At 41.1% G+C, this 27,772-nt stretch overlaps 1 protein-coding gene across 1 annotated transcript in view; it reads right to left on the bottom strand.

Moving 5' to 3' along the window:
• Positions 1 to 67: 67 nt before the first annotated feature.
• Positions 68 to 27,772, bottom strand: part of TRPC1 (transient receptor potential cation channel subfamily C member 1) — a 40,303-nt gene continuing 12,598 nt past the window's right edge. The window contains exons 8-13 of the mRNA XM_084847215.1: positions 25,171 to 25,310; positions 17,654 to 17,797; positions 15,439 to 15,614; positions 13,403 to 13,604; positions 11,715 to 11,909; positions 68 to 3,151 (exon numbers count right to left, since the gene is read on the bottom strand). Of these exons, the coding sequence (XP_084703341.1) occupies positions 2,924 to 3,151; positions 11,715 to 11,909; positions 13,403 to 13,604; positions 15,439 to 15,614; positions 17,654 to 17,797; positions 25,171 to 25,310 (1,085 nt within the window). The 3' untranslated portion in view covers positions 68 to 2,923. The remainder of the gene's footprint in view (positions 3,152 to 11,714; positions 11,910 to 13,402; positions 13,605 to 15,438; positions 15,615 to 17,653; positions 17,798 to 25,170; positions 25,311 to 27,772) is intronic.

Genomic DNA, 27,772 nt, shown 5'->3' with positions numbered 1-27,772 from the left:
AGGATAAAAGCTCCACATGGAGAAGCCCTTGATGTTGCCCTGTAAGTTATTCATGGGACAACCTGCAAAATTTAGCTCTTCATTTATTTCTGTAAGAACTTTAAAAATGTACGCTCAGTTTATAGTCTGACTGCATGGAAGAAAAGGAGACAGAAAAATAAGATAAAGAAAAATAGTACTACAAAATATACTAGATTGTTTTTCTATACGTTACAATGAAGATCTGCAGACTGCACAGCTTCATGTGATATATATGGTAACAAACGTAATACATTTCCTGAATAAATTCTTGCATTATCAATTAGGTTTACATTAGCCAATCTTTTCTTTCCAAATAGCTACTTATTCTTTATCTGCAGTGTTCAGCTTACAAGATATATGGCAGAAAACATTCTTATATCTTAAGCAGAAATCTTAGATTTGCCTTCCAATGGTAAGAATGCCATAACTTTTTCTCTTGGAAAACAGGACTAACAGTGCAATCCTATACATGTCTGCTTATACAAGTAAATAGGTACATAATTGCAGCCTGAGTCATTATTCAAACTGAAGTCTACTGACAATTCTGAATAGACCTTTAAGTTAGCTGAATCCCAGTGACATGTAAAATTCTATAATGCACAAAATATATTAGTTTAAAAAAAAAAAAAAATTCCCCAAAAGGAGGAATGCTGACTTAAACCTTATTCTCTCTTTATTCAAGATACTATTATTGGTTATAACTACTTAGGTGACCAGCACCTTTTAGCCTTAAGTTCTGGAAGTTAACATCTAAATCAGCCATCGCCAATGCCTAGCATATTTACATGCCATGGGACTTCACATGTGAATATGAGGAGCCATGTTGGATTCACACAGTGGCCAGCCAATTGCCTGTGGGAACCCCGCAAGTAGGACATGAATGCAATCGTGCCTTCCTGGTCATGTTCCTCAGCAACTAGCGTACATAGGCATACTGCCTGTAATACTGGATGTAGCATATAGCCATCAGGACTGGTAGCCACTGATAGCCTTATCCTCCATGACTCAAGTACAGCAATGCCTGGTGCAGCTGTAGCATTTCTTAATCCCTTAACCATGTTTAACAGATCAAGAAGGCCATATAAACTCCCCAAACCCTTTACAGCGTTAACCATGACATAGGCTTAAGGGCTATCCCAGTCTTTTAAGGGATCACAAAACATGTCTGCACCAGGCACTGGATTATCAGGAAACATCTGCCCCAGGCACTGGATTGTACCCATCAATCTCACAGTTAAAAATAAAGTCTCACGCATAATACACTCAAGGTTTTCCATTAGACATATACAGAAGCATGGGTATTCTGTACTCACAACACTAACCCTTTCAGTTCCTCAAATAAAATTAAATTTCAGATAATTACAATATTTACGATATTAATAAACCATATTACACTTCGCACATGTACAGTATGTGCATTAAGATACCAACACAATACACATTCAGAATAGGAAGTATGAGAAGAAAAATGTTGATGGCTTCATAAAGTATTCTCACCGAATACACAAGTCACAATCCAACTAAATTTGGGCATGCTGTCAAAGAAATCAGTGATCAATGGGCCTAAGTTTGTTGAATCAAACTTGACCCATTCATGTAAATGGGACCTCAGCACAACTAACCACAGCTGGATTGGGGCCATAATCAATCAGCTTTTATGTATACATACTAGCAAAGCGTTCCCATTTGAATAAATATTTCAGCATTTCATCAAATTATTATTTCCCTTATTTTATTCACATTCTTATGACAAGGAGTAACTCTCCATAATCACTAATGTTGTAATCTAAGAAACCCTGCTTTAAATGATTTCCACTCAAAATATCAGTGAGGCTTATCTAAACAAGTCCAAAAGATATGGACACAGATGGCATCTTCAGATTTTCTGCTAGAATTTTTACCCAACCACCATTTTTATATACGGATGAGATCACAAATCAGTTCCAAATGCTATAATCTTTGATATAATTCAGTGGCATAGAGTACAAAAAAATGTCAAGGATTATTATGATAGTGATATGACCTCTCAGGTTTTATGTTGGTCTACTCCAAAATGGTCCTTGGAGGAAGCAATCCTATCAGGATAGGCAGCCACCTGCGAACTTGGGAGGGGGCCGCCTATCCAATGCAGGATGGCCAGAGGGGATCTTCTCCACACTCCGCCCACCCTGCATTACCAGCTAGATGGCTGATTTCGGCTGTCTAGCTGGAGAGGTTCAGGGGGGAGGGTGTGCAGCCAGACAATGCATAGGAAGTGTCCTAATTATGCTTCCGCCATCCCTGCCCTTCCCTGTCCCCAGGAACGCCCCCTTTTCTCCTGCTCTGCTCTTCTGAGCGCAGAGCCCGGGATGATCCGTGACACCTACGAGGTGGTGAAGGAGGGGGCGATGAGGGAGTTTTCTGGGAACCAACCTTGGAGTGTGGGCTCCGAGGTGAGTTCCTGAAAACTGAAAAATCCTATGGCCGTCTAGACACTGTCTAGCAGCCATAGGATTGTGCCCTAAGTCTGTCATTTCTGCTGTCACACAATCTATATATTGGGAAAGGGGAAAAGACACTGAATCATCACCATTTCCTTCTCGGCAATGCGAGGGTGTAGAAACAAATCATCCCCTGGTACTACATTCTGATGTCTAGTCGTTATTGAGACTTGTCAAACTCCACATTTGGCAGAATATTTGCCTTTGGCAGACTATGTACAAATTTTACATACTGTATAACATCATAAAAAGCTTTAAAATATACAAAAAACAGTAATCCTTTTTCACAATTGAATTTGGCTGCAGCTCATGCAATCATATTTTTAAAATGTACTGATAAGAAATTGTAATGTTTTTATTTAGGTTGGTGACAAAACATATTTAAATGAAGGTTTAGGCATTTTATTTTAAAACCTTAAACCTTAGTTTCTTTGATAAAATATAGCATATTTTGAAGTCCGGAAGCCAAGCAGGTCTCTCATTTCATTTCGGAATTTTGATAAGTCTTGCCGTAGTTCATTGAGATTTTCTACAGTCGCCTGATCAGTACTTTGCATTCTCTGTCTCATGGAAGTCAAATAACGATGAACTAAGCAACACATCACCTTTTGGTAATTCTCATCCCTCTTCTGCTTCAGATTTCTCCACTCCTTTAAGCAAACAGTGTCATATTAGATATGATGTACAGATGGCTAAAGGGTTGTCTCAGTTAAAAAGGTTGTGTGTCTTTGTAAAATAACACTGGGCATGATCCAGCCAGAGTGAAGTTATTTTAAGCCCGTGAATTTAACTGGAGATATTTAAATGTGTGCTTAATTCCCCCATGGAAATCAAAGGAACTTAAAAGAACTTAATTGGATTTGGGCACATTTTGTGTGCTCAAGGAGAGAAGATTGGGAGTTGAAAACAAAGCTCTCCCCTTTCTTAGCTTCCCATACCGTATTTGCTTCTTTAGATCAGTGGTCTCCAAAGTGGGGTGCACGCACCCCAGGGGGTGCGCAAGATGATGCATTGGGGTGTGCGAGCCAACTGATAACTGAGCAGCCTCCCGCTGCCCTAACGAGCTGTAATGATGGTGGTGGCAGCAACAGGATGGGACAGGAGTCAAGAGGGAAGCTCCATGGCATTTCTCTCTCAGTTCCAGTCCTATCCTGCCTTTGCTGCGGCCACTGAGAGTAACTGTGCCAGTCTCTGCCGGGCAGCAGAGGAAGCTGGAGCAGCTGCCATCCTGCCAAAGGAGAGCTGGAAGGAGATTAACCTTCCCACTCTCCTTTGGCAGAATAAAGCCAAGAAGAAAGCATGTGCTATGACAGCTATGTCAGACACTGAAACCAAGTATTGAAATAAACTGAACTTAGAACCAGACCTTCGAACTGCTACACCATAAAGTGTTAAACCAAGATTTTCAAAAATGATGAAGCATATTCACACTGCTCTCACTAAAAATATTATTATTATTAATTTTTTTAGTGAGCAGAAAGGGATTTTATACCGTTAATAAATATTTTAAAATACTGTTTATTTCTTCTTTATCCCATCCTTTTTAATTTCTATTTTTTGTGTATGTTTTATGATGTACATAATATATTAGTACAGTAGTACATGTATATAATTTATAAATAAATATACATATATTGGGGGTGCATGCTCAAACATTTTTTACTGATAGGGGTGTGCAATCAAAAAGGTTTGGAGACCACTGCTCTAGATGTCCAAAACTCCACATGAAATCTCCTTCCAACAACACTGCAGGCTGACCACCTAAACAAGACCTCTTCAAAGCTTCACATGCTGAGGAAATAAACGGTGAGTGATGGAATATTTAATTTGACTTGACAGCAAGTGCAGTTAATGAAATTGCAACATTATACTGTGCAATGGTTCAAGGATTTCCAACTGGTGACTTTTGACTGACTTGGCCAGTTTTGTGGTGTGTGGACTGGCTACTAAATGAAGCTTGAATCTAAAAGGGGAAAGCCATTTTATCCCACCAGTTTACACCCCTTAATTTTTTTACAAACATTTTATTTTGCATACATATGTTTTGTGCATACATGCCTGCTGGCAGGGATTGATCCTGGAAGGTATATACATTATGTCTCCCCAGCCTCCCTTGCTGGCTTGTCTACATCGCCTGTGATTGGTGTGGCAGCATAGCAAAACACCTATCCTAAATTTAGGGCTCTCAGTGAAATTGTGGGGCTTTCCAGCATCAATAAACAGCTAATGCTGAGCTCCTGTCCCTAAATTGCCCAGCCTTGGGGTGGAGGGGGTGTTGTGCCCTCTGCCTTTCTCTCTTATCTGTTCCTTCCTGTGTCTGTCAGTCTGTCTGTCCCAGGATGGTGTTTTAGGTTTGTTGTACTGAAGAGCTCTGCCACAGATTAACTGATTTGCTCAGGTCAAGGCAGGTAAATGTTTTCTGGGGAGCTTTATTCTTGGTATAATGTGTACCTAGCTGCAGCTTGACTAGCTTTCCTCGGTTCTCTGCCATGAATTCACTCATTGCCCTTATGACTGTCCATCTATAAAATGGGTGTTTTCTAGACTGTCTTCTAAATTCTTAATTCCTTAATAATATCCTGCATATAATGTTATACAAATAAACATATCTTGACATGTCTTAATCTGGTACTAAAACAGTTAACAAAGAATAAAGATGGCTGATTTGATCTGGGGGAGGCCTACAAGAAGAGCCCCTAGAAGACCCCAGATTGGTAACCAGCTTTATATTCCAGACTCTTGACCTCTGGGCAAGAAGACCATGAAGTTTGATTCTATGCTAAATGATGTTATTTCACTAACTGAGACTCTGAGATTTTGCAAGACTATCTTTGAAGAAAGGGGAAAAAATGCAGCTGTCTTTACAAGCGGCTTCACGAAGCTTGCTCAAGGCCACGACAAGCTGGCAGAGTGTCTAAGTGAGATGAACAGCAGAACTGAGCATGCTCATATGCCTACTGAGAGGAGGAAAAGTACTGTTTTGACATCTCGTGGTGTACACCTGCTGATAAGAGAATGTCCTTACTCGATGCTAGTTGGGCAGGGAAGTACAGCCCTGAGCATGAGTGACAACCAGGAGGAGGTGTTTGGGCAGATATGACCAAAAATGGCCAAAGATGACCAGGAGTTCAAAGAAGATATACTAAAGAGAAATGCGTCAATCAAGATAACATGCCCAGATGGCAGACTTTGGGTCATATTTTTGGACACATCAAAGTAACCCGTTTGTAACGGTGCCAGACATGTTCCCCAGACACATGAAATTTTGGGAGATAGATGAGACACCTTGCTTCTGATTGGTGGGCAAATGCTCTAACCATGGGCATTCCATTTTGATGGGAAGCTGATCATCTCATTGTTCATGGACCCCACCTTTGACCAGAGCAGGGGTATAAAAGCACAGGGAATGGGAGCTCCGGGGGTGGTGCTTTTTGTTCCTGTTGCTCTGGTTCCTACTGCTGCTGCTACTCCACCCTTTCTGCCACGCCACCAGGCCCAAGGATTTGGGTAACTATGGACCTCTTTAGACTCATAGACTGTGGAACTTAAGGTGTTTTCTGAAAGTAGAACTTAGAATTATTTCTCAGTTCAGGACTTAGAGTGCTTTCTAAGCTTGAGACTTGGAGGTTATTTCTGAGGAGGGGATATGGAATCCCATCCTCACAAGTGGCAAATGGAATTGTTTCCAGGTCTAGGGTTTTCTGTTCACTCTTAACTCCTACTTCTTCATATGCCTAGAGGAACTTAGCAATGCTATAGCTTTTGTATTAAAGTAAGAAGCAGGACCCCTTCATGGATCACTGCCTTGTTGTGGCGAAGGGGCTTGCATAACTCAGTGAAACCATAAGCTATGCTGTGCAGGGCCACCCAAGACGGACAGGTCATGGTGGAGAGTTCTGACAAAATGTGGTCCACTGGAGAAGGAAATGGCAACCCGCTCCAGTATTCTTGCCAAGAAAACCTCATGGAACGTATCACAAGGCTAAAAGATATGACGCCAGAAGATGAGCCCCTCAGGTCAGAAGTTGTCCAATATACTACTGGGGAAGAGCAGAGGGAATTTCCAAGTAGCATCAGAAAGAGTGAAGCGGCTGGGCCAAAGCCGAAAGGATACTCAGCTGTGGATGTGTCTGGTAGTGAAAAGAAAGTCCGATGCTGTAAAGAACAATATTGTTTAGGAACCTAGAATGTAAGATCAATGACTCAAGGTAAGCTGGAGGTGGCCAAACATGAGATGGCAAGATTCAACATCGACATCTCGGGAATCAGCGAACTAAAATGGACAGGCATGGGCGGATTTAATTCAGGTGACCATTATATCTACTACTGTGGGCAAGAATCCTTTAGAAGAAATGGAGTAGCACTCATAGTCAACAAAAGGGTGGGAAAAGCAGTACTGGGGTACAATCTCAAAAACGATAGAATGATCTCAGTATGAATCCAAGGCAAACCATTCAACATCACAGTAATTCAAGTCTATGCCCCAACCACTGAGGCCGAAGAAGCTGAGGTTGATCGGTTCTATGAAGACCTACAACACCTTCCAGAACTAATACCAAAAAAAGATGTCCCCTTCATCATAGGGGATTGGAATGCTAAAGTAGGAAGTCCAGAAATCACCGGGGTAACAGGCAAGCATGGCCTTGGTGTACAAAATGAAGCAGGACAAAGGCTAATAGAGTTTTGCCAAGAGAACACGCTGATCATAGCAAACACTCTTTTTCAACAGCACAAGAGGCGACTCTACACATGGACATCACCAGATGGTCAATATCGAAATCAGATTGATTATGTCCTTTGCAGCCAAAGATGGAGAAGCTCTATACAGTCAGTGAAAACAAGACCTGGAGCTGACTGTGGCTCAGATTCTTGCAAAATTTCGGCTTAAATTGAAGAACGTAGGGAAAACCACTGAACCATTCAGGTATGACCTAAATCATATCCCTTATGAATATATAGTGGAGGTGAGGAATAGATTTCAGGGATTAGACCTGATAGACAGAGTGCCTGAGGAACTATGGATGGAGGTCCGTAACATTGTTCAGGAGGCAGCAACTCAATCCATCCCAAAGAAAAAGAAATGCAAGAAAGCGAAGTGGCTGTTTGATGAGGCTTTACAAGTAGCTGAGGAAAGAAGGGAAGCGAAAAGGAAGGGAGAAAGGGGAAGATATACCCAACTGAATGCAGAGTTCAAGAGAATAGCAAGGAGAGACAAGAAGGCCTTCTTAAATGAACAATGCAAAGAAATCGAAGAAAACAATAGAATGGAAAAGACTAGAGATCTCTTCAAGAAAATTGGAGATCTCAAGGGAACGTTTTGTGCAAAGACGGGCATGACAAAGGACAAAGAAGGCAGGGACCTAACAGAAGCAGATGAGATTAAGAAGAGGTGGCAAGAATACACAAAAGAACTATACAGGAAAGATCTTAATGTCCCGGATAGCCATGATAGTGCGGTCACTGAACCTGAGCCGGACATCCTCGAGAGTGAAGTCAAGTGGGCCTTAGGAAGCATTAGTAACAACAAAGCTAACGGAGATGACAGTATTCCAGCTGAGCTATTTAAGATCCTAAAAGATGATGCTGTTAAAGTGCTGCACTCAATATGCCAACACATTTGGAACACTCAACAATGGCCACAAGACTGAAAAACGTCAGTTTACATTCCAATTCCAAAGAGGGGCAATGCCAAAGAGTGTTCAAACTACCGCACAATTGCGCTCATTTCACATGCCAGCAAGGTTATGCTCAAAATCCTACAAGCTAGGCTTCAGCAGTATGTGAACCGAGAACTACCGGAAGTACAAGCGGGGTTTTGAAGAGGCAGAGGAACTAGAGATCAAATCGCCAACATTTGCTGGATCATGGAGAAAGCAAGAGAATTCCAGAAAAACGTCTATTTCTGCTTCATTGACTATGCTAAAGCCTTTGATTGTGTGGATCACAACAAACTGTGGCAAATTCTTAAAGAGATGGGAATACCAGACCACCTTACCTGTCTCCTGAGAAACCTGTACGAGGGTCAAGAAGCAACAGTAAGAACCGGACATGGAACAAACAATTGGTTCAAAATTGGGAAAGGAGTACGACAAGACTGCATATTATCACCCTGCTTATTTAACTTATATGCAGAGTACATCATGAGAAACGCCGGGTTGGATGAATCACAGGTCGGAATTAAGATTGCCGGGAGAATTATCAACAAGCTCAGATACGCAGACGATACCACCCTAATGGCAGAAAGCGAAGAGGATCTAAAGAGCCTCTTGTTGAGGGTGAAAGAGGAGAGTGCAAAAGCTGGTTTGAAACTCAACATTAAAAAAACTAAAATCATGGCATCTGGCCCTATCACTTCCTGGCATACAGAAGGGGAAGAAATGGAAGCAGTGACAGATTTTACTTTCTTGGGCTCCAAGATCACCGCAGACAGTGACTGTAGCCATGAAATTAAAAGATGCTTGCTCCTTGGGAAGAAAGCTATGGCAAACCTAGACAGCATAGTAAGAAGCAGAGACATCACCTTGCCGACAAAGGTCCGTACAATCAAAGCTATGGTTTTCCCAGTAGCAACGTATGGCTGTGAGAGCTGGACTATAAGGAAGGTTGAGCGCCAAAGAATTGATGCTTTCGAACTGTGGTGCTGGAGAAGACTCTTACGAGTCCCCTGGACTGCAAGGAGGTCAAATCAGTCAATCCTAAAGGAAATCAACCCTGAGTGCTCATTGGAAGGACAGATAATAAAGCTGAAGCTCCAATATTTTGGCCACCTAATGCGAAGAGAAAACTCCCTGGAAAAGACCGTTATGCTGGGGAAGATTGAAGGCAAAAGGAGAAGGGGACGGTAGAGGATGAGATGGCTAGATAGCATCACCGATGCAATGAGTATAGACTTGAAGACACTCCGGGAGAAAGCGCAGGACAGGAAGGCCTGGCGTGCTGTGGTCCATGGGGTCACGAAGAGTCGGACAAGACTGAACGACTGAACAACAACAACAAGAAGCAGGAGGGGGTAACGGGAGGGTTAACACTTAATTTAGGTTGTTTTAGTTTAGCTTTGACTTGCAAGTAGTAAATAGGAGTAAGTTGGAAAGAGGAGTCATAACAATGTTAGAAGCACAAGCCGTTATCTTATCGGCCAAGTTCATAGTACCAGCTTTGGCAATTGCAATTCTTTTGATTTATCTTCTATTTTTGTTGCATTCTCTTTCCCTGTAATTGTAGAGACGTTTCTAATGTTCATATAACCACCATGCCACTTTATTTTGTATTTTCCCTAAAATAAAGCCTTGAATAGATTTTAATCTACACTTTTGTCTGTAGTGATGTTTGTCTGTTGGGATTAGCTCGGTTACCCACTGGGGTGCTTCGGACCCATTTGGTGCAGGTTCTGAGGTTAAGGAAAGGAAAGGTTCCTCTTGTGCAAGCACCGAGTCATTACTGACCCCTAGAGGGATGCCATTTTTCCTCGGCGTTTTCCTGGAAGACTATATAGTGGGGTGATTTGCCATTGCCTTCCCCAATCCTAACTACCTTTCCCCCAGCAAGCTGGGTACTCATTTTACCGACCTCGGAAGGATGGAGAGCTGAGTTGACCTGAGCCGGGTACCTGAAAACCAGCTTCCGCTGGGATCGAACTCAAGGTTGTGGGGAGAGTTTCGGTTGCATTACTGCCGCCTACCACTCTGCGCCACATGAGGCTCTTCTGAGGTTAAACAGGACCTGTTACAACATGCTATCTGCATTCTTCAGATTGTACATCACATACATACAAATTAGACAATTCTCAAAACACAACAAAAGCAAGTATAGGCTTGGATGAGGGCCAATAAATTGAAACTGAATGCCAATAAGACAGAGATCCTATGGGCTGGCAGCTCCCAGGTCTGGGAATTGAGGTGTTTGCCTGTTTTGGATGAGGTTGCACTCCCTCTGAAACCCCCATAGTTTGGGGGTGCTCCTGGATCTAATTTTGTCACTGGAGGTCCAGGTGGCCTGGAGCACCCGTTACCAACTCCAGTTGGTACACCAACTATGCCTGTTCCTAGATAAGGATAGCCTAGCCACAGTGATCTATGCACTGTGTAACCTCATGATTAGACTATGTAACCTCATGATTAGACTACAGCAATGTGTTCTATGTGGGGCTGCCCTTGCATGTGGTTTGGAAGCTGCAGCTACTGCAGAATGTGGCAGTTAGGGTGCTCACTGGGACACCTAGCTATGCTCACATAACACCTGTGTTAAAATACCTGCACTAGTTGCCTATTATCTACCAAGCCATATACAAGGTTATGTTATTATCATATAAAGCCCTAAACAACTTGGGACCAGGATACCTAGCAGACCACCTTCCCTTATATATATCCAGACAACATTTAAGATGAGGTCCTACTGGTAATTCCAAAATGAACAGAATGTTGCCATGAAGAACCTTGATAGCAGGCCTTCTCTGTAGTGGCACCCACTCTCTGGAAAACCTTCCCCTGTGCAGTTTGGGAGGCAGAAAATGTAACATCTTTTGAACGCCTCCTGAAAACACACCTTTTCACACAGGCTTCCCCTGGGCTGTAATTGCTGCTGGGTTTTACCTTGGTTTTATCTGGCACTTTCAACACTTCTAAAAGTTCTATGTTTTTTCAAGTTATATTTCATGGTTTTATTTGTGAATTGCCCAGACAGCCTCAGCTATTGAGCAGTATAAAAATGTAATAAATAAATAAAAATAAAGAATGAGCAACTGGATGCATAACAGGTTGCAGAAGCATAATATGCAACCAGTTGTATAACAAGTTGCATAAGCGTAATGTGCAACCAGTTCTACAATGAGTTGTGCAAGCATAATGCAAAATATTTAAAACTTGTTTGTTCTATGTAGGTATCAAAGACAGTTATGGCTTACTGGGGCCAGTAAGAGAAGTACATTTTGTTAGTTATTATTAAATATGGAATATTTTTATGCTGCCATTCCTCCTTGAGGCCAACAAGGCAGGATATATAAATTAGAAACAAAGTTACAAAACAAAAAATAAAATAAAATCAAAAAAATTTAGAATGGTCAAAATTTAAAAACCAATGATCAAGAGCAAAATTAATGAAGACAGAGCTCAAATATAAATAAGAGATCAAATGTTATGAAGGGTAATGTTGGTAACATTTTACTTAGATATCTCAGCTATGGAAAATCACAATGCATTCAGTTTCCTGATTTCTTACCTTTAAGCTATTCTGCCGCTTGACTTTGCCAGTTGATGTATGAGAACAGATCCACTTACTGAGACTGTTAAACAGATAGCAGACAGTCTTGGGACAGGGAATGATATTGAAAGGTGGAGGTAGTGTGCATTTGTCATCAAAATAGCTAAGCCAGAGCTTGGCTCGAGCAAATTTCCATTCTTTATCCTCATGATTCTAAATTATTGAAAATAAGAAGGTATCAGAAGTTCTGCTAAACCATGATTATGCAAAAGAGTATATAATGATGGACAACTCCCATGCACCCAGGGAAGAAAAGATGCTCCCTGGGACTTATGAATAAAGCCTACAAGGCCTGTAACCATCCAACCCTCCCTCCCTCTGACCCCCACTTTGCAAGGTGGAAAACTGCAGGTGAGGAAGAGGCAGGGAGGGCTGGCTGGCAGCAAATTCACTAAAAGCACTAAAATGCTCTGTAGCATTGGACTTTGCTCATAATTGGGGCGGGGGGGGACTTTCAGATTTATGAACTCCCAATTCTGAATTTGCCATCACTGTTAATTTAAATCCTTAAGAATGTGATTACTAATATACTCAATGAAAAGGGTAATTGCCAGTCACCTCAGTGCAGTGGCACTCTGTGCATGGAAGATCTTAGATAAGTGCACATGGAGGACATCCATAGGGCTTTTCCATGCACGTCTCCTTTGTACACACAGAACTGCCTCTGACATCGCAAGAATTGGAAAGCCTGTAAGGGTGCGTCAGGGACCTTCATGTATCAGACCATGTGAAATTATTATTCCTCAGGCACATCTATCCCTTTGGCCACCTCACAAGTTCTACATACTGTTTCTGTAAACGTTTAAATGGATTATATTGTAACGTATTTCCTTGAGAACACTGCTATATTATGAAATATTAAACAGAAAGTACCATAGGTCCTCTTAAATACATTTTCCCCCACAATTTAATCTTGAATGTACCAAGGACTAGCTTTTTGAAAAATCTTGCCCCCACCTTTATTGAAATGTGAAGTGGCTCCCCTGTTATTTGTGCTCTTTGGAGCGCGCACAAAACTCTGTATTGGGCCCAACGTGTTTGTGGCATTAGATACACATTAAAACAAGCTACGCCACTAAAATGGCATAGTACTTTAACAGGAAATTAAGTCCCCATGACTCTAATACTGCTATAGTCTGACTATATTCATTGACAGTAGAAGGCTTTTTGCATTATTCATAGCATTATTCATAGCTAAAGTACACAAACGATCCACCACTCATGCTGGTGCTACATAATATGCCTGGGATTTTTGCATTAAACTTTCCATGTATCCCTGAGTTTATGAGGGGAAGAAAGTGCTACAAACCTCCCTTTTCTGTCTATTCCACATGAAAAAATGGGAAGATCTGATGCAACATGCAGACACAGATGCAGAGGTTTGGTTACAGCCTCATCAATTTCTTCATGTTAGGATCTATCATGGTGCAAAGATGTATGTACACCCTCACCTTGCATGAGAATAGCCCCCTATCAGAGGATTAAGTTACCCAGAAGCAAATAGCTTCACATCCATCCCTTTTACCTTGTTAAATCAGTCAGGATTAGATTTCAAATCAAGTTATTCAGGTTAGGGATTGTACTAGACAGAACCAAGCGCATATTTTATACTTAAATACAATAAATCTTGTTTTAAAAAAACTTACTGCTATCAGCTGAAAGCTTTTATGAAGCATTGCCACTAAGAGCTTGGTAAGGACAATCACAACGACTACATTGTAAGTGCCAACAATAACAGCACCCACAAAAGACTGCAGTTCTTCACCATAGCTAAATCTGGTGACAAATATGGCTACATGTGCAAGTGAGAATATGTACCAGAACAAGGCAAAGCAGGTGCCAATAAACCTGAGAAAAGGGAAGGAAAAAGCTGTGATTAGATAAATTATAAAGACATGCAAGAAAAAAGTAGCTAGCATGCGTTCAAGATCTGATTGATGCCACACATTCTTCTTCAATGAAAGAAAAAATATTTGTTATAAGGATGTTCATCATTTTACTCATTCAAAAAATCCTGTTTAAGGTTTGAAAACTTAATGATATCATTTTAGTTCATTTCAATGTCCGAGCGCTACAGTTATATAATGGTCCAGTGAGAGAAGGGTGGAAGAGGGAGGATATATCACTGTCCATGTCAGGGCAAGGCTTAATGTGAACACTCTGAAAGTACTTTACCGTGGTTACTCAAACACATGTATGTTGGGTAGGGATGCAGTTCTTGGCTCAAAAAACGTATCAGATTATGTTTTAAAATATGTACTTTCAGAGAAAACACATTTAAAAATACATATGTGAATTTTTACAAATTCACAGACATTTGGATTTATGGGTGAACCCATGTAAAAGTGACAAGGACACCCATTCCTAATACTGATGTACTGTATCAAGGAAGAGCGGAACATCTATTTTTAAGCAGATTGCTTGCTAATGGGTCACGAACAATTGGCTGATATTTCTGAGGTAGATAATGCCAGCACAACTGGTGCTATTCAGATTTATTAGAATAAACTGGAGTGTGGACTGTGTGCTATAAGCATGACCCAGGGAAGGTAAAATGCACAAGACCCATTAATATAAGAGCATAAGTAAGTAGATAATGTGCCTATGATTCAACAAGGTCTCTCTGGATTGCATTCAACAATTACAGAATTGAAGAAGAAAAAAATCAACAGTAGATCAAGGAACTGAAATCCTGTGCCTCAAAGAAAGCTAGTGCAGTGACTAGAGGTGTATGCTGTGAGTGGGGTACTCCCACTTCAAAGTTTACATCAGTCATGAACTCCCACTATTTCTCAGGTTTGTCTACATCTACAATGTGTGGATAATAGTAGTCTACTTTACAGGAATGTTGTAGGGATTACTGAGATAATGCATAGGAAACATTCTGAATACACTAAAGCGCTACATAAATGCCAGGTATTACATTTTACCAGCTTAGTGACGCTGGAGTCCTACATTCAGAACCGTACAAGCAAAGGGTGTCATAAGAGAGAATGCAGCACAATTATTGTTATGCATTGACTATTCACATACCTTAAATCAGTGCTATTAAACACATCTTATATTAACTGTTTGTTGACTGACAAAATCTATGTGCTAAAAGAGCATTCCACAGTCCAAGCTACTTATTATCACAGCAAATAATGCATTAATGAAAGACCTCTTCAACCTTTACTTATCCAATAAGGGTCATATGATACAAAGCAGGGCATTTTTATTGCCACGCTTCCAGCCCAGTTAAAAAGGAAGTTTCCAACAACGTGAGAGAATGTACTATAAGCTACAGGCCCAGGGAACCACACAGCATACTCCTTGGGAGCAGCAGGGTTTCTGACTCTTCTAATAGCAGCTGAACATGGTGCCCAACAAATGGAGATTTGCAATGTAGCGCAACAAATGGCTTCATGTATGCAACTCTTGAGTATGCCTAAACGGGTTCTCTAGCTAGCAGCCATGGTCCAATTGCATCAACTGTAAAAAGCCAGAGATTCCTGTGAATTTAATTATCTTAAATGAGACAATACTGCTCTGTTCATTCAATGGTCTTCATAGTTGATTCTGTGCAAGAGTTGCAATGGTGATGAACCTGGAAGCTAAAAAAAAAATCACATTGGAAACTACATTATAAAACAGAACAGCTCTTTTTTACTTATGCCATCTTACTCAGCACTCTGGAACTTACGAGTGGAATGTGTCATTGCTTTGCTGCTCACAGAAAATCCCAGCACAGTCCTTCTCTTCATTCACAGTGAAACCTTTATCATATAGTTGGGTCAACCCAATTGTAAATGAGAACAACACAAGAAGGAACATTCCAAGAAATTTTCCAAAGTCTTGCAACATCTGCCCCATTGAAATCTGTAGAACAGATTTATTGTTATTTATTTTAAATAGCTATGAAATATCAAGTCATGCTTATTGAAAAGTCATACTAGAAAAACTCTTATGAGACAAGCAGATAATCCCAGCTGAATTTTCCAATACAGAAAAAGAGTCAAGAAATTGTACTGAATACAGTTAGATGTGACTTAGAAAATGCCAACTTAAAATTGTTTGTTTTTATTGTCAAATATGTCTGCTATTTTGTTTTAATTATTTTTAATTAAAAAAAGCAAAATGCAAACTATATATTGGAATTCACATAGTACAATTTAAGAAAAGCAACTATTAGGCGATAGCATGTATAATCATTATGTAGCCCTCTAAAACTTCATGACTGAAGGTGGTGCAAATCCTAGGTCACAATAACATACATAATTTAAAAATCTCCTTACAGTCCTATGCATGTTTACTCCGAAGTGTCTCTATGTTCACTGGATTTGCTCCCAAGTAAGTGTGCATAGGATTGTAGCTTTATAAGTAATTTATAAAGTCTTATTTCTTAGTATTTCACAAGACTGATAAAGGGTTTTAATGTTTGGGATCTGTAGCTTTTATAAGTAACCCTGAAACAAACATGAAAGTAACAGAAAGAAGTAGCATTCTCTCTGGAGAACTGCACAAATAATTGCAGTACCAGATATTTCTTACTCTCCTGAACCCTGTTAAGTTAACTGCAAGTTAGTCATTTTCAATATTCAGAATTACACCTTCAATGTGTTAATAGCTTACACCTGTGATGTGCTAATAGCTTATAGATGGTTTATGGGGAAAAATTACTACATAAAAGGAACCCCCCCAGTTAACTGTATTTAACAACAAATTATTTAAGATATTTCTGTCCTACTTTTTTACCCAAGCAGGTCCGCAAAGCAGCTTACAATAAATGTTTAAAAATTACAATGAATTAATAGCTTTTCAAAGTGTTTATTAATAGCTTTTAAAATAAGGATTGAAGATTAAGCAAAATGATTCACTACTTTGAAAGCATCTATGGAAAGATAAATGTGTTGCAGTAGTATGCCTTTCATTTCATTGATGTGGGGGGGCAATTTATAGGCATTTTAAGGCTATGACCTACTTTTGGGAAATAGTGTGTGGGTATTGCTTAATCTATGGTTGTCAACAAGAGCAACTAAAGCTTCAGTGTGTCACTGAATGGGGTGACTGTTGCCTGTTTACGTATACCTGGAATGTTGACTTCACTACCATAGAGGATTAATAAAAATACATGTTATCACTGCAACATGTAAATAAATATGTGCGTTACATCGTGAGCCTTTTCAAAATGAATAAATACATTTAATGGTCAATTGTTTTACATCCCTGAACTATTAAGGCTTTTAAAAGTTATTAATAATGAACTTGCAACAGAAAATGTGATTAAGAGCCGGTACGTTAGAAAGGAAGTACGTTACATTTCTATACCGCCCCATAGCTGAAGCTCTCTGGGTAGTTTACAAAAGCTAACATTTACAAAATGTTTCACCACTAACTCTTCTTTCTTCCTGTTTTGCTTGTATATCTCATCCATTAGCTGTAATGAGGCAGAGACCCTAACTGTTTATAGCACATTATCAATATTGATTTTTGGGATATATCCAACACATGGATATGCGCTATTCTCTGTTACTTTCCCTGGTTGCTGTTGTCTCACAGCTAGATCTATTTTGAACAAGGCCTCAGAATTCTCAGAATATCTGGCTCCATAAATAGGGTGTGCTGCTAAAGCTTTTGTCTCAAGCAGCTTTAAATGGAACATAAATCAAAATCCTTTATGTGCCATTTAAAAAAGACATATGATTTCATCTTTGTTTAGTTTCTACAGTTTTGAGTCCAGTGGAACTACCACCACTTAATCAGATAGACCCAGTAGGCCCACATAGCCAGGTCAACATCTAGCCACATAAAGAACAACTGTATGAATACAGCCAATGATAAGCATAGAGTCTATTATCTGAAAAAATTGATGAGACTCGTACAGTAAATCTGGCCATTTTGCCCATATGACAACTTACCTGAAGAGGCCCCAGGACAGAGCTTGTTGTATACATGAAGAAAAGCCGAAGGTAACTGAGAACATTAGCAAAAGCAAACAGACCTTCTGCCACCAGTGTAGGATGGAAGGCATCCCAATCTTTCCTCTCAGCAAAATCATGGAACTAGAAATTTTTAAAAGAAGTTGAAGTTACTTTAATTATAACAGATGGACAATTCAGTGGTGGTTGTCATGAACCAATGACACACTAGCTCAATTCAAACGATCTTCCAACTGTGAACCAGCCATGACAAACCCCAAGGTCACACAGTTCTTTTTCCAATTTACCTCCATTGCATGTGACAGACAAGATGAGAAGCATCTGTTTCTAATTTGCAGGAAAACCAAGTTTGCTGTTTCATCCAAATGCAGCAAACTGTGCTTTGCGCAAACAATAGTTTGGTGCGTTTGGAGGAAACTGGAACCATGAATTGCCATACATTAGAACTGGAAGCTTCTAATCTGCCCCTCTCAGGCAAAAAGGAGGGAGCAAGGCAAAAAGGGAGCATGCAGCATCAATGCTCACTGCAGTTCATCATCAGAACAAACAAACCACAGTTCATCATTACTACTAAATACAGCCACCAGGAACCTATAACATGGCAGGACTCTTTTTCAGCAATCCAGCGCCATGTCTCCATGACAACAGAAGGAGAAGCAAATGGAGGAGTACCAGGTGTTGTTGTTTTTTTTTAAAGGAATCAGCTTTGCTGTCCTTCATCCATGCAGGGTTCCATGAGCAGGTTCTCCACACCAGTAAAAATCACTTCACAGAACATACTTCCTGATGAGAGTGGGAGTTGGAGTGAACATCATCTGACTGGCAGGGGCTGCTCAACCAATAAGAGAGGCTTCCCTCCCCCCCCTTTCCTTTTTCCCCTGAAAGTCCAAATGCACCTGTATTTCAGGAGCAAATCTAATTGAGCACAATTGGGAGTTACTTCCGAGTACATACACATATGTTTGTGCTGGGAAAGGGCCGGGGGGGGGGGGCACAGGGAGGGGAAACCAGCCCCCTTTCTAACCACAGGACCTCTAGAATGAAGGTGTGAAGTAGTTACTTCCAAAGGCAATAAACCAAGCCACTGAGAATCGCAGGCTCAGTAAAGTACTTTGCAGGCTTCATGTAATCCATGCTTTAAACTCTACATTCAATTCAGGGGGATCTTTGTAAATTCTGATGTGGGCATTCAGAAGGCAAGCCTCATTCAGGACCATGGGAGTTACTTCTGAGGAGACATTAATGGGTTTGTTGTGGGAAAGAGAGCAGTAAACACAAAGATGGGAAACCAGCCCCCATTGTAACACGATGCTGTGCAGGATCTCTATAACGAAGGGTGGAAGTAGTTACTTCCTAAGGCAATAAACCAAACAACGGAGAATCGAAGCCTCGAGATCATGCTTTACAGCACTTAGGGAACTGGGCTTTAAACTGTGCCATTTCAATTGAGGGGGATCTCTATAAGTTCTGATGTGGGTATTCAGGGGAGAAGCCTCACTGACCACAATGGGAGTTACTTCTGAGTAGACACTAATTGGTTTGTGCAGGGATGGTCTAAAATATAACCTAGCTTTATTTGAATGAAGTTTAGCATCTTATGAAAATATTTTGCCAAGATAGATATAAGCCTATATGGATTTGAGCACGCTCCGGGAGACAGCGCAGGACAGGAAGGCCTGGCGTGCTATGGTCCATGGGGTCACGAAGAGTCGGACACGACTGAACAACAATAACATTAGTCTGAAAGGTTCTTACATGACTAGCAAGCAGAGCTAACAAGATACAGGTTTATCTTGCACTCCAAATGAGTACCAGACAACAAGAAAACCAGCTCTCAAGACATCAGCTGCATGAAAAAAAAACTGAGAGGTTCAGATTAATCGTGTTGCAGTAAGGCTATTTCATTCATTCTAGTATGGTGCAGACAGAATATTTTCCCTCCCTTAGCCATTACTGGGATTAGTGAATGGGCCATAGGATCACGTTCCCCCTCCCATGAAGTGCATATTTCCTTGCCACCCTTAACGATTGCTCAGTGTCATATCTGTCTCCACATTAAATATGATTAATGTCAACCGGGGATCGCCTCTAGCCCAGGATTTAGAAATCTAGATTTAAAACTTGGCTTGGGAGCAAACCTAATTAGCATTTACTATTGTTAACATAGCTGCAGATATAACATGGAAAGGTAGTGTCTGGTGGGACAGAGGCTGGGGAATTCATTCTAAAGAGGGGAATTGAAATGAGGGAGCACACAATCACGTGGCCCATTCCTGATCCCTTAACAACGGGTAGGGGGTGGAAATGTTACATCTGCAGCATATCAGCTACTGAAAATGGAATATTATGCTACTGGCATAAGATCAAGGGGTGCAGAAGTACTGTACTACTAATACAATGCAAGTGGATATACTTTATTGATTATAAGGAAAAGTGTGTGTATTTTAAATAACAGTTGCAAAGGACCGTGATCCAGATCTGAACCTCTACACAAGTGGGGGGGGGGTTAAGCCTCCCCCTCAATGAATATTCTCTCCCCAAAACTGCTATTTGTGAGAGGCGGAAAGCTGGTATTGACACCAAAAGAAGATTCCCTTCAAGAGCAAATAGCAGCTTTAGGGGAGTGGGCATTTTTCACTGGGATCACAACACAGTGGAAAATACTTATGCCTCCCCGCAGCACCATACTCCTGATCTGAATGAGGGCCCTCCATGGTTGCTATCTAACTCACTCTCACTCTCACTCACTCACTCTCTCTCTCTCTCACACACACACACACACACACACACACACACACACTGCAATGTGCAGTTTGGCCTTTAAGAGTCTGTTGCAGCTGGGAATGAAGACAGAGAATATGGGAATTCAAGTGGTTGAGAGAAGACGGGCACTGTACAGGCATTCTGGGAGAAATGTCCAGGTTTAAGGGGCAGCAATGGAAAATATACAGAATTATTTGAGATAGCCTGAGAGATTAGGATGACCAACAGTATAGGGCTGGAGGAACAACTACCACAGGGAATAGGGACAAAATGTAACATGGGTTAAGACTGTTGACACATGGGTGGCCTTGGACAAGTCACAGTATTCGGCCTTAGTTTCTCATGTATAAAATGGCAATATGAATGTCAGTGCTCACAAAATTATTGTGAGGAAAAGCAAGATACAGGATGTAAAGCACTTCATTAATTTGCAAAATGCTGTATAAACACAAGATCTCATCAGTAGGAGGGGAACTTGCAGCTGATCATAGCAAATTAGACAGTTTTTTTTGACAAATGTAACTTCTTCCTCTAGAAAACAAAGGGGAAGAGTGTTCCAGGCTGAAGCTAAAGCTCCATCTGTGGTAATACAGCCTCCATTGGAGTAAATGAACCCAAATTGGGATTAGTATATATCCAATGTATAAGAAACTGTATTATATATATGTCTACCACATAAATCCCCTTCATGGATCACTGCCTTGTTGTGGCGAAGGGGCTTGCGTAACTCAGTGAAGCCATAAGCTATGCCGTGCAGGGCCACCCAAGACGGACAGGTCATGGCAGAGAGTTCTGACAAAATGTGGTCCACTGGAGAAGGAAATGGCAACCCACTCCAGTATTCTTGCCAAGAAAACCCCATGGAAAGTATCACAAGGCTAAAAGATATGACGCCGGAAGATGAGCCCCTCAGGTCGGAAGGTGTCCAATATGCTACTGGGGAAGAGCAGAGGGTATTTCCAAGTAGCGCCAGAAAGAGTGAAGCGGCTGGGCCAAACCCGAAAGGACACTCAGCTGTGGATGTGTCTGGTGGTGAAAAGAAAATCCGATGCTGTAAAGAACAATATTGTTTAGGAACCTGGAATGTCAGATCAATGAATCAAGGTAAGCTGGAGGTGGTCAAACATGAGATGGCAAGATTGAACATCGACATCTTGGGAATCAGCGAACTAAAATGGACAGGCATGGGCGAATTTAATTAAGGTGACCATCATATCTACTATTGTGGGCAAGAATCCCTTAGAAGAAATGGAGTAGCACTCATAGTCAACAAAAGGGTGGGAAAAGCAGTACTGGGGTACAATCTTAAAAACGATAGAATGATCTCAGTACGAATCCAAGGCAAACCATTCAACATCACAGTAATTCAAGTCTATGCCCCAACCACTGAGGCCGAAGAAGCTGAGGTTGATCGGTTCTATGAAGACCTACAACACCTTCTAGAACTAACACCAAAAAAAGATGTCCTCTTCATCATAGGGGATTGGAATGCTAAAGTAGGAAGTCAAGAAATCACCGGGATAACAGGCAGGCATGGCCTTGGTGTACAAAATGAAGCAGGACAAAAGCTAATAGAGTTTTGCCAAGAGAACATGCTGATCATAGCAAACACTCTTTTCCAGCAGCACAAGAGGCGACTCTACACATGGACGTCACTAGATGGTCAATATCGAAATCAGATTGATTATGTCCTTTGCAGCCAAAGATCGAGAAGCTCCATACAGTCAGTAAAAACAAGACCTGGAGCTGACTGGGGCTCAGATCATGAGCTGCTTCTTGCAAAATTTCGGCTTAAATTGAAGAATGTAGGGAAAACCACTAAACCGTTCAGGTATGACCTAAATCATATCCCTGATGAATATACAGTGGAGGTGAGGAATAGATTTCAGGGATTAGATCTGATAGACAGAGTGCCTGAGGAACTATGGACGGAGGTCCGTAACATTGTTCAGGAGGCAGCAACTCAGTCCATCCCAAAGAAAAAGAAATGCAAGAAAGCCAAGTGGCTGTCTGATGAGGCTTTACAAGTAGCTCACGAAAGAAGGGAAGCGAAAAGCAAGGGAGAAAGGGGAAGATATATCCAACTGAATGCAGAGTTCCAGAGAATAGCAAGGAGAGATAAGAAGGCCTTCTTAAATGAACAATGCAAAGAAATCGAGGAAAACAACAGAATGGGAAAGACTAGAGATCTCTTCAAGAAAATTGGAGATCTCAAGGGAACATTTTGTGCAAAGACGGGCATGATAAAGGACAAAGAAGGCAGGGACCTAACAGAAGCAGATGAGATTAAGAAGAGGTGGCAAGAATACACAGAAGAACTATACAGGAAAGATCTGAATGTCCCTGATAGCCATGATAGTGCGGTCACTGAACTTGAGCCGGACATCCTAAAGAGTGAAGTCAAGTGGGCCTTAGGAAGCATGAGTAACAACAAAGCTAGCGGAGATGACAGTATTCCAGCCGAGCTATTTAAAATCCTAAAAGATGATGCTGTTAAAGTGCTGCATTCAATATGCCAACAAATCTGGAACACTCAACAGTGGCCACAAGACTGGAAAAGGTCAGTTTACATTCCAATTCCAAAGAAGGGCAACGCCAAAGAGTGTTCAAACTACCGCACCATTGTGCTCATTTCACGTGCCAGCAAGGTGATGCTCAAAATCCTACAAGCTAGGCTTCAGCAGTATGCGAACCGAGAACTACCGGAAGTACAAGCTGGGTTTCGAAGAGGCAGAGGAACTAGAGATCAAATCGCAAACATTCGCTGGATCATGGAGAAAGCAAGAGAATTCCAGAAAAACGTCTATTTCTGCTTCATTGACTACGCTAAAGCCTTTGACTGTGTGGATCACAACAAACTGTGGCAAATTCTTAAAGGGATGGGAGTACCAGACCACCTTACCTGTCTCCTGAGAAACCTGTTCGAGGGTCAAGAAGCAACAGTAAGAACCAGACATGGAACAACCGATTGGTTCAAAATTGGGAAAGGAGTACGACAAGGCTGCATATTGTCACCCTGCTTATTTAACTTATATGCAGAGTACATCATGAGAAATGCCGGATTGGATGAATCACAGGTCGGAATTAAGATTGCTGGGAGAATTATCAACAACCTCCAATACGCAGACGATACCACCCTAATGGCAGAAAGCGAAGAGGATCTAAAGAGCCTCTTGTTGAGGGTGAAAGAGGAGAGTGCAAAAGCTGGTTTGAAACTCAACATTAAAAAAACGAAGATCATGGCATCTGGCCCCATCACTTCCTGGCATATAGAAGGGGAAGAAATGGAAGCAGTGACAGATTTTACTTTCTTGGGCTCCAAGATCACCGCAGACGGTGACTGTAGCCATGAAATTAAAAGACGCTTGCTCCTTGGGAGGAAAGCTATGGCCAACCTAGACAGCATAGTAAGAAGCAGAGACATCACCTTGCCGACAAAGGTCCGTCTAATCAAAGCTATGGTTTTCCCAGTAGTAATGTATGGCTGTGAGAGCTGGACTATAAGGAAGGCTGAGCGCCAAAGAATTGATGCTTTCGAACTGTGGTGCTGGAGAAGATTCTTACGAGTGCCCTGGACTGCAAGGAGGTCAAATCAGTCCATCCTAAAGGAAATCAACCCTGAGTGCTCATTGGAAGGACAGATAATGAAGCTGAAGCTCCAATATTTTGGCCACCTAATGCGAAGAGAAAACTCCCTGGAAAAGACCCTGATGCTGGTAAAGACTGAAGGCAAAAGGAGAAGGGGACGGCAGAGGATGAGATGGCTAGATAGCATCACGGATGCAATGAATATGAACTTGAGCACGCTCCGGGAGAGAGCGCAGGACAGGAAGGCCTGGCGTGCTATGGTCCATGGGGTCACGAAGAGTCAGACACGACTGAACGACTGAACAACAACAACCACATAAATCGCCAGTCTCATCTGTTATTCATGATTATTTCATGTACAAATGGCAAAACACTGGTTTAAGGGATTCTTTAGAACATGGCATTTCTGTTAATGAAGTGGGGTCATGGGTGGTAAGGAGGTGAAATCAGATCTCCAGCTGGCTTTTAGCTGTGACTTCCCTTATTTAAAAAACCAGTAAGTGATGGCTTTTATCTTAATGATATAAGATCTTCACTTTCCACTCATAATGATCTGCATAGGCAATTTTTAGAATTATATGCTCATGGCTTATTTCTTTTTTGAAGCAGTTAAATCATTTCATATGCTAACTTACACTGAAAGTGTAAGTGGTTATTCAGTTCTACCGTGAGGCTGATACAGATTACAGTAACCTATCAGTTTATGAACATGGAGTCCTTTAGGACATAACCAGACAACTTGCAGGCCTGTTCTACGTTCAGAAAAATAGTGCAAGTCTGTTGTACTAAGCATTCAGAAACTTTTTGCCTGGTTCGTTTTATAGTGTGTACGTAATACATACAGCTTATGAAGGGTAATAATAGATGTCCTAATTTCAGATGAAAATATACATTTACCTGCTGAACAACAGTGATGTTCCTGTCATTTCACTTTCTGTTTTCAACAACAGAGTAAATGCACATGAATCATATTCATTTGGACTAAAAACCTACTAAACTGTAAAGACTCAATATGCTGTTTGCCCTTCACAAAACCTACTTTTTGTACCAGGCTTTAAGAATTAGTGTTCCCAAGACCCTTTCAGATTTTTTAAAAATAGTGTGATTTTATACTGGTGTTAACAATCGACAGAGTTGATGTTTACCTTATTATGGGCAACTACTTTGAGAGCAAAAGTTGCCAGGTAGAGAGAATTCATGACAAAACTAAGTTGATTTCGGGATTCTTCTAAGAAGTCTTCTAAGCCATCATACCAAAGTCTTTTAACATCTGACCACACCATTCCTGAGTGTGGGAAAGAGAGTGTAGTCAATGGGATATACTATACTATTTTCACAATGGTTTCAACGCCTTCTGTCTGTCTTTTAAAATAAAATAAGGACACATCTCCTACCCCCAAGTAGTACTTGGGAGCAAAGGAATATAAGTATTATGTATATTGTTAAACAGCACTGGGTTTGAACACACAGACAGGAATCCCAAGAACTGTGCAAATAGTTCTACATGCCCAACAAGGCTTTGGGCTTGACTTCTCCAAACATTTACTCTCCCAATTACATAAAAATGCTTTTGAAATTGAAGAGGCTTGAGATATTGTTGGGGGGTAGGTGCGGCTGCACAAAGGAAAAAAAATAAATTGGGCATGCTCAAGCCCTTGAGTAAGCCTCAAGTGTGACCTTGGAGCCCAGTTTTGGTTCTATATCCATAGATATGCACATCTACAATGACATGTACCTATTTCCAGAAATCCAGCCTTCTGTTAAACAGCCCAGCTCTTGAAGAGATATTTCTCTTACCAGTGACCACAAGTCTGATAAAATTTATTAATCTTTTTCTGTTAGTTGTTAAAAATTAAAGGAGACAACTATATTAGACACGTTATAGGTTTTTCCCAGAAAAATATAACCCCATAAGTATAACCCCATTCTTTTAGGACATGACTCTAGTGCAGTGAATTCAACATATCAGCGGGATGTAAAAATTAGCACCGCTGTCAATCGGTTTTAACTGATTCAAGTCATGATGACACAATTGTCATATCAAGAACTTCACAGGATTTTCTTTCCATGTTGACTAAAAAAATTGCCTCCTTTTAAAACTTCTATACTACTGACTACTTGGTTATTTAATGTGTTTACTACCATCTTAAAATGTAGAAGAAAAGAGAATGTTTACATTTCAGGCCACTAAGTGTTGGAACTGGCATAAGCCACAGCTAGGCTGCATAACCTTTCATGCTCATCAGGACCTAAGCAGCAGCAAAAGTGTAGATTAAAACTGAAGAAAAGCAAGCAACTTAAACTTGTAGTCCTCTGGTTTTCTTGTTCAACTTATATATGACTGTCTACATATGCACTGTTCTAATTGGTTTGCATAATTAAAATGGCTGACACCTCAGTCCTGGACATCTGCCCAGGCACAACTAACTCTCACGCTGGCATAATACCAGTGTAATATTTTTATTTATGACCAGCCCCAGCGCACATTCTCTCACCACCTGAAGCAGGGAAAAACATGCACTGCTACATCTCCCCCTGCTGCCATGTCATGCACCTTCCTGCTGCTGCATCGCACCTTCCCACCCCCTTCCCCTGTCCCAAGCCACCTTACCTTTACAGCCACAACACCAGCTCTGTGGAGAAGTGCATGGCTGGAAGAACTGGCTGCCAAGGAGAGATCTTGAAAGAGCCCAGAAACCAGTGATTCTAGCTGCACAGCTCTCAATAAGGGAAGGAGAGGGTAGGCACCTGCTCCAGAGAACTGTACTGGCTGCTCTCTTGCTGTGGCAAATGCCACAGTGGGAGACAGGCTGGCAAAGCTCTCTAGAGCAGCCACTGGAAAAGGCAGGGCAGCAGCAGCAGCAGGAGGCCCTCCTGGGGGTGGGGGGATGAACAATTTGCCACTCCGCCACCTGATGCAGGCACCACACTCTGCTTCAGGGTGGGCCAGCCCTATTTATGACAGTATACTGGAACAGCATATATGCCCCAGCCTAAGCAATTGTTTGCTAGTGCAACAGCTCTTTGGATCAAACCAAAGGGGTGCACATTCAAGATGATATGTGGATTAATTATGTACCCTGTAGCACCCTTCCATGCTGCTTCTTCACTCTGTCAAGAGTCATAATCAGAGTGATTAAAAAGAGAAGGAAGTGCCTCTCAAAGGGATGGTGAGTATCTCTATCTCTAAGAAAAACTATACTTTATGTAATTAACATCACCTGCCACTACTCGATGGACAGAAGTAAATGTTAAAATATAAATATATGAATAGGTTCAATATTCCAGACCATCACAAGTAGTTTGGGTTCTTTAAGAATATCAAGCATTTGTAACAGCAGCAATGAACAGAATTCTCCTGTAGGATTAAGTTAGGCTTAAGTGGCCAAAAACATGTGTGTAGTTATATTTGTACCAAGAAAATAATAGCAAAGGTTGGCGAATTTATTTTTAAAATCAATACTGAAAGTAGTAGTCTGTGCTCCCTCTAGTGGTTCTGTAGTTACTTCACATATTCTGTGATTTGTTTCTGGAGTGGGACTTACAGTTACAGAGCTCTATATACATGGTGCAAGAAAGTAAATACTCAGGCTCCATCTGCTCTGCTACCCCTCTCCCCAGTGTTAAATATATGGACCATATGCACACATGATTTACACAGTCCTTTCTTCCGAAGACTGGATGGAAATAGCACAAATACTTGCAGATATACCTCACATCACAGGTTTATTGCAAGTGCAGTGGCAG

The sequence above is a fragment of the Heloderma suspectum genome, chromosome 3 (genome assembly GCF_057233095.1).
Source record: "Heloderma suspectum isolate Gila_16-S chromosome 3, 16-S_ref, whole genome shotgun sequence".
In the NCBI taxonomy this organism is placed as follows: Eukaryota; Metazoa; Chordata; class Lepidosauria; order Squamata; family Helodermatidae; genus Heloderma; species Heloderma suspectum.
Note: the sequence above shows the minus strand (reverse complement) of the source record. Positions and strands in the feature narration are given on the sequence as shown.